At 36.5% G+C, this 6,589-nt stretch overlaps 1 protein-coding gene across 1 annotated transcript; it reads left to right on the top strand.

Moving 5' to 3' along the window:
- Positions 1-2,338: 2,338 nt before the first annotated feature.
- Positions 2,339-4,829, top strand: LOC126766938 (uncharacterized). Its single transcript, XM_050484595.1, has 6 exons — positions 2,339-3,635; positions 3,698-3,879; positions 3,944-4,048; positions 4,109-4,321; positions 4,393-4,549; positions 4,601-4,829. Exons 1-6 carry the CDS (start codon positions 3,578-3,580, stop codon positions 4,672-4,674), a joined length of 789 nt encoding a protein of 262 aa, XP_050340552.1. The 5' UTR covers positions 2,339-3,577; the 3' UTR covers positions 4,675-4,829.
- Positions 4,830-6,589: the final 1,760 nt, after the last annotated feature.

Genomic DNA, 6,589 nt, shown 5'->3' on the forward strand with positions numbered 1-6,589 from the left:
CCCGGTGAGGAGCCGGTCCAGATGGTTGGCTCCCGGCTGCTTTTGTATCTGTGCCTCGCACCCTTTTGGATCGGGCGGGGGGGGGGGGGGGAGGACTCCTGCGGCGTGATTTGGCCGCTCTTCTTTTTTTCGGCTTTGGAGTAAGTGCTCGCGGGCAGTGCCTTGCTGTCGCCCCGCCTTACGGTTCAAGTTGTGCTGACCGGGCCACGGTTGCTGATACCGCTGCCTTGTGCGCGAGCTGGCACGTTTTTGTCCTTTCCCTTTGCCGGAGACGCGTTGTTACCTTGGCTCTTGCTCCTCGCTAGAGCCTCCGCTGCCTCCGGGGTTTTCCCATCACGGAGGTGCCGTAGGTACCACTTCATGGTGGAACCACTCATTCCTTGTCTGTGAGGACCGTCGCACACCCGGGTTGGCCAGCTTCTGCGAGGGGGCGTTGCCCACCTCTTCTGCGCCTTCTCCTCCTTCTCCATCTTGCGCCATCAGGCTGTGCCTGATGCGACTCACTCGAGGCCGACCCACTGCACCTACCGGCGGGGGTCTTGGTGACATTCGTTTCTGTTGCATCGGCACCTGGCTTAACCACCAGGTGAGCTCCGCTGCAATAGGGCACGTCGTCATCATCCTCCCTGGCGTGGTCCTCAAACAGCGAACGCTCCTCTGGCGTAAGTAAACATCCGCCTAGCCCCTCGACCCCCCTTACCTTCCGCTGCCCCGATCTCCTTCTCCTTTTCCACTTCCGTTGTCTTTTGTCGTTGCCCTTGTCCGACATCAAGCCCAGTGCTTAGGTTTGTTTCATTGTTATTGTTGTTCATCCTTTTCTTGCGACCCTTGGCTCAACAGGGTGAGCTGTCGAGTCTATGTCATCTTTGGTCACATCGTCCTTCTCTTCCGTCGGGGCGTGGGCGCAAATCAGCGACATGTTGAAGAACTTTGCTTTGATGCGGATTGTGGCTAGATGTTCATTCACCGGAGTGAATGATAGTACTCGGCGACGGAGTCTCTCTCTCACCACGAATCCAACACCAAACTTGCGCTCCTTTATATGGCCACTGTAGTAAATGCCACAAGGACCTACTCGTGTCTGTCCTTGTCCCGTCCATCGCATTTCTTGGACGGCGGTGTTGTCAGTCTTTATTTTCGCGAGGACATCAACCAGCTGAGCAGCGGCACCTTCCCAATTAAGGGTCCGGACATTCCAGGTGCATGCCCTCAATTCGTAGTCCTTATTTCGTTTGCCATGGTCGTCATCAAAAGAAGGGTTTCTCATCCGAGGCTGTTTGTCATTTTTCATTGGGGTAGGCTTTTTACGTCGCGGGTCCCAAACCCAGCGCACAACCCTATGTAGGGGCTGTTTCGCCTTCTCACTTTAGCTCGCCTTCGAACGGATGTTCTTAGGCCACCCAGAGTATACTTGGTCAAAGACCAGAAGTTGTGAGCTGCTTGAGCCATGTGTAAAAGAATCGTTTCTGGCCACTCCCAAGTGAATGGCGATGAGAGAACTTTCCTCACTTGCGTGAACTTTTACACATGACTCCATCCAATATATGTATGTATGTTCAGAGAACGTATATTTATAGAGGAGGTTCTCGATGTCGAGAATTTTGGCATACTTCAATTTTGGGATATTTACTGTTTAGGATGAGCGTGTTTCACTACTTAACATCAGGGGACACGAAAATAGCAGAATTGAGCATTTTCCGTGTTAAATGAGAAATATAACGCTAATTTCAATGTAAAGAAATGTGCGCTTACAGATTCGTTTATTTTCTATGCGCAACCGACTCGTTATATATTTGGTATCAAAGCATATACTTAGAATATGGGTATGTATATTAAAATTTACCTATATATGTAGTTCATGATGATTCCATAAAATCATTAAATATACATACATATATACATAATAGAGTAAATTTTCTATTATTACCCAAATAATTAATATAAGTTTAAGGTAATTAGCTTTAAATTAAATTTAACATTAAAATTTTTCATATCATCCTAGAAGATCTAGCGGTCTCACATACATATATACATCTATAATTACATATGTGTGCATGTAAACAAATGTGACAGACCATACCCATAATGTTTGTAAATTTGTCTACATGGAACATACATTTGTATGTACATATGTAAATATGTGCTAATATCTAGATGCGTATGAAAATTTAAATGAAGAAATGTAATTTACATACAATATTATTGTAATATATTAAGTTTTTTAGGATATTATGATAGTATCTCATATACATATATAGCATATATGCAAACATATTCACATATGAAATTATATTATAGTATCAAACAAAAGAAATATTTGAAAAATAGCTATTTTTCGTACATTAACTACAATTATTGTTTTGGAAATAGCATAATTTAATTAGAATATTATCAGTTTTGCATGTATTCATAAAAATACGCAAAATGATAATCATATCAATTAATATGATGGCATGTAAACGTATAAAAATATAAGCAAAAGGCCAACATACGTCTGTAATAGCAATGTATGTTTCTGAGCATAATTTTCATTAAATGCTCAGCTCTGTTCACGCGCCACTGTTACCATTTCTGCTTCTGAGCTAGCTGTGGTGAAACACGCTCATCGCATTTTGTTAGCTTCCCTACAAGAAACTGCTGATCGTTTCACTAATACACGCACATTTTTTATGTCAGAGCTGACGAAAAAATAGCACTCAAATGACTGTCAATGCTTATGTTAAAAAGAGAAACCTATGAATGATATTGCTGATATATGTAAGAATGAAATAGCTTAATTATTTAACGCTGTCATGACTGTCAATGTTTATTTTTTTTTTAAGTAAACACTTTTCAACACTAAACATCGTATATACATATGTACTTTTATAAAATGTTGCGCAAAAAAATGTTTACTGTTATTCTTGCCACAAACGAGAAGTGTTGCGCGTTAATTCAGTGAATTCTAAATCGAATTATTATATTTCGTTCGTTGCTTAAGTGATTTATGTTTTGTGATTAAATCTACAGTTTACTATATTATCAAGAAAAGATAAGTAAAAATGAAAAAAACGACATTTCGAAATCATTATAGTAAAGAAAAAAGGATTTTCAAATCCAAAATAATAAAATTAAAAAATTTGGTGGAATGTGCGGGGAAGTTAAATAGTGCGCAGAATAGTGAACTCATAAATACGATGAAATATGTTGCAAAAGAAAATTACGAAAATAGTGATGTTGTGAATTGCGAAATTTCAAATGAAACTTTTAGACATTTAGCAATAGATACTTCAGTTTCCTTAAGAGATTCTTTGTCCCAAGATAGCAAGTTAGATATTGAGAAGAAAGGGGCTTCTTGTGGGCTATTAGGAATAATATCTCTCAAAGTTTTGGAATGGTTTCGGCTAGTCAGTTAAGTGCTGACGTTATTGAAATTTTAAGAGAAGATATTGATTATAAATATTTTTGCATTCCTCACGTCGAACAGTTTCTTTCCATTCCTCTTTTGCATCATCTCTTTCACGATTTTTCGCAACAACCCGCACATTCTGCTTAAATGATTTTAATAACATAAATTTAATAAAAATTTTAATTTTACATGAGCTCTACAAGCAATATGTTTGACGAATCAATCTTTGAAAGCCAAGAAGAAAATGGTAAGAAAACAGAAATATAAGGCAGTCGTATTCCATTAATAATATTTAAATATCTATTTCAGATCATCAGATATTGATCCCAAGGAAGTTATATAGTATAAAAGACAACGTATCAACAACCTCAACCCCTTCACAAGATAAGGAGAATGTACCAACTCAAGAATTAAATACGATGGCCATTCTAAACGAAATTCTGGGAAAGCAGAGGGAAATATTAGATAAGATACATACTTTAGAATCAAATGTAAGTAAATATTCTATAAATTTTACAATTTAGATATTAATGCGGCTCTTTTTAAAATACATAGCAACAGATATTATTCGATACATTAGGTTCACTAAATAATGGACAAATGTTGATAACAGGGAATCAGGAACAAATTACGGACAAATTTGAAACAGTGGAACAAAAAGTAAATATTTATATATAAAGATATAATTACAAATAAAATAATTTATTTGTATTTTCACAGTCTATAGATAGATCGGAAATGCTAGCACAGAGTTCCCTGATTAGGGAATGTAAGGTGCATTTAAAAAAAATTGAGCGATCGGTGTGCCTCATGACCGGAGAGGAAAAAGACGAGGCTCTCGACCAGGTAGCAAGCCTTTTACCTATTCAAAACTTTGAGGGATGTTTGGAAGTGGAAGAAATGTTAGAGAAACTTGAGTTCGCACAACCTATGGTAAAAAACATTATTTATAATATCAACATCTTAAAAATTACTATTTACATTCAAATATTATTATTTTACAGATCAGTTATGTCCACAAACTTAAAGGGACATCGGACAATATTGAAAACTCTTCCAAATATATATTTGCAGACAGCCTACTAGAGTATTTCAATTTTGATGGAAGAGGAGAAAAACAAGCATTATGCAAGCTAAAAATCTTCGAAGAAGTTTTAAGAGGTAAATAAGTTAAATATAGAAAACTATTTTTAATTAATTTCAATTTTATAGTCGTTTACCAGCCACAAGGATCTTTCAATTTGGAAAAGAGTATACGGAGGTCTATTGAACGGGGTCACCACTGAAATAACCAAAAAAAATATATTAATAGGAAAATAAACAATTAATATAATTTTTAAATAATTTAATTTTATTTTATTACCATTATGATTTTGAAACATGAATTATATGATTTAAAATTAATGAATTATTGTGATTTGAAATATGAATTATTATGATTTAATATATTATAATGTAAAATAGATTTAAAAAGAAATTTTATAAGATATCGAATTTAATTCTGATGTAATTAGTTTTATTATATAGAGTTATATTAGTTTTTTACAACATTTTTGACATAAATGTTATTTTAATATTCAGATTATAAATGAACAAAGATAAAACTAACTTGAACAAAAAAAAGGTGTCATCATTGAAAGATTTACAGTCATAAATGACAAATTGCAGCTATGTTAGCTTTTCAGTCATTATTGACAATTTTCAGCTTTGACAGATTTGTGGTCAGCAATGAACCAAGAAAAAGCATGAGAGTAAGCAGTAGAGATATATACTGATTTAATTCCGAATACCAGTGTGTTAAAGAGAGATGCAAGCTCACACGCATGCGTTTGTTTACATCAGTTTTTTCACTAGGCCCTTAAGAAAATTATAGAAACTTTGTTCTGCGCGCTGACTGAATCTCTTTCAGCTCTGACAGTCAAATGTACGTTCAGCTGACTGTCAGTGTTCTTGTAGGGTTTTGACAGTTCACACGCTTGTCCGTTGTTGGACCTTCTCTATAAATATATGTTCTCTGGTATGTATGTTCGTACGAAAAAACCACGAAAAGAGAATTAGCCGACCGCAGGTAATTTTCCAAAATTCACTCGTTTGTATGTACGCGTATTAGAGTGATTAAAAAAAAATTTTTTTGAATGCACTACAAAAAAAGTCAATTATGATTTTTTCGTTAACCCAAACGTTTAAAAGATATTAACAGTCAAAGTTTGATTATTTTTGGGAAAATTTTTAATTTCATATGAATTTTATAACTCAATGAAAAAAAAATATTATACTAAGTAAGTATATACAGTACCGGTTAGCGGTTTTTACAGGAAACTAAACCGAATACCGAAAACAGTTTGGTAACGGTTTTCACTTCTTTTTCGACCGTAATTTTGGTCTGAACCGTAAAATTAAGTTTTAGATATTTAACCATACGAGGTGTGTTCAAAAAGTATCGCGACAGTTTGCTGACAGTTTTCTTCGATTGCAGGGGCGTTGTGCATCATGAGTTCTTGCCACAGGGAAGAACGGTCAATAAGGAATATTACCTGCAAGTTATGCGCAATTTGCGCGAAGCAATCCGCCAGAAATGCCCGGATTTCTGGAAGAACAAAAATTGGCTTTTGCGCCACGATAACGCCCCTGCTCACACATCGTTGCTTGTGCGCGACTTTTTGGACAAAAACAACACACTAATTATGCCGCAGCCACCGTATTCCCTAGATCTGGCCCCCTGTGACTTTTTCTTGTTACCTAAACTGAAGAGGCACATGAAAGGACGACGTTGCGCTTCTCTTGTCGAGATAAAGACGGCATCGAAGGAAGAGCTGAAGAAGATAAAAAAATGATTTTTTGAAATGCTTCGCAGATTGGAAAAACCGTTGGCACAAGTGTATAATATCTCATGGGGATTACTTTGAAGGGGACAAAATAGATATTCATGAATAAATAAATAATTTTTGAAAAAACACAAAATACGCGAAACTTTTTGAACACACCTCGTACATATATGAATGTAATATATAAAAATTGAAAAGAAGCGATACTACTCACTTTGGTTTCCGCCAGGGGCTTTTGAGGATAATATGAGTGTATGTGACTATGTGTACATATGTGCCGTGCTTGTGCCTGTGCGTCTTTCTCCAATCCTCGTGGTGCTAGTTGTTGTTGTGATTTCCTGTGCCTTTGTTTTTTTCCGTTTGTGAGTTATTTTTC

The sequence above is a fragment of the Bactrocera neohumeralis genome, unplaced genomic scaffold (genome assembly GCF_024586455.1).
Source record: "Bactrocera neohumeralis isolate Rockhampton unplaced genomic scaffold, APGP_CSIRO_Bneo_wtdbg2-racon-allhic-juicebox.fasta_v2 ctg3161, whole genome shotgun sequence".
NCBI classification, from domain to species: domain Eukaryota; kingdom Metazoa; phylum Arthropoda; class Insecta; order Diptera; family Tephritidae; genus Bactrocera; species Bactrocera neohumeralis.

What these genes read in the sequence shown, in the direction of transcription:
- LOC126766938 (XM_050484595.1), top strand. Translation starts at nt 3,578, where the DNA reads ATGAGCTCTACAAGCAATATGTTTGACGAATCAATCTTTGAAAGCCAA. An exon ending in TTGAGTTCGCACAACCTATG is followed by an intron (nt 4,322 to 4,392) that starts GTAAAAAACATT and finishes ATTATTTTACAG; the next exon opens with ATCAGTTATGTCCACAAACT. An exon ending in CTTCGAAGAAGTTTTAAGAG is followed by an intron (nt 4,550 to 4,600) that starts GTAAATAAGTTA and finishes TCAATTTTATAG; the next exon opens with TCGTTTACCAGCCACAAGGA.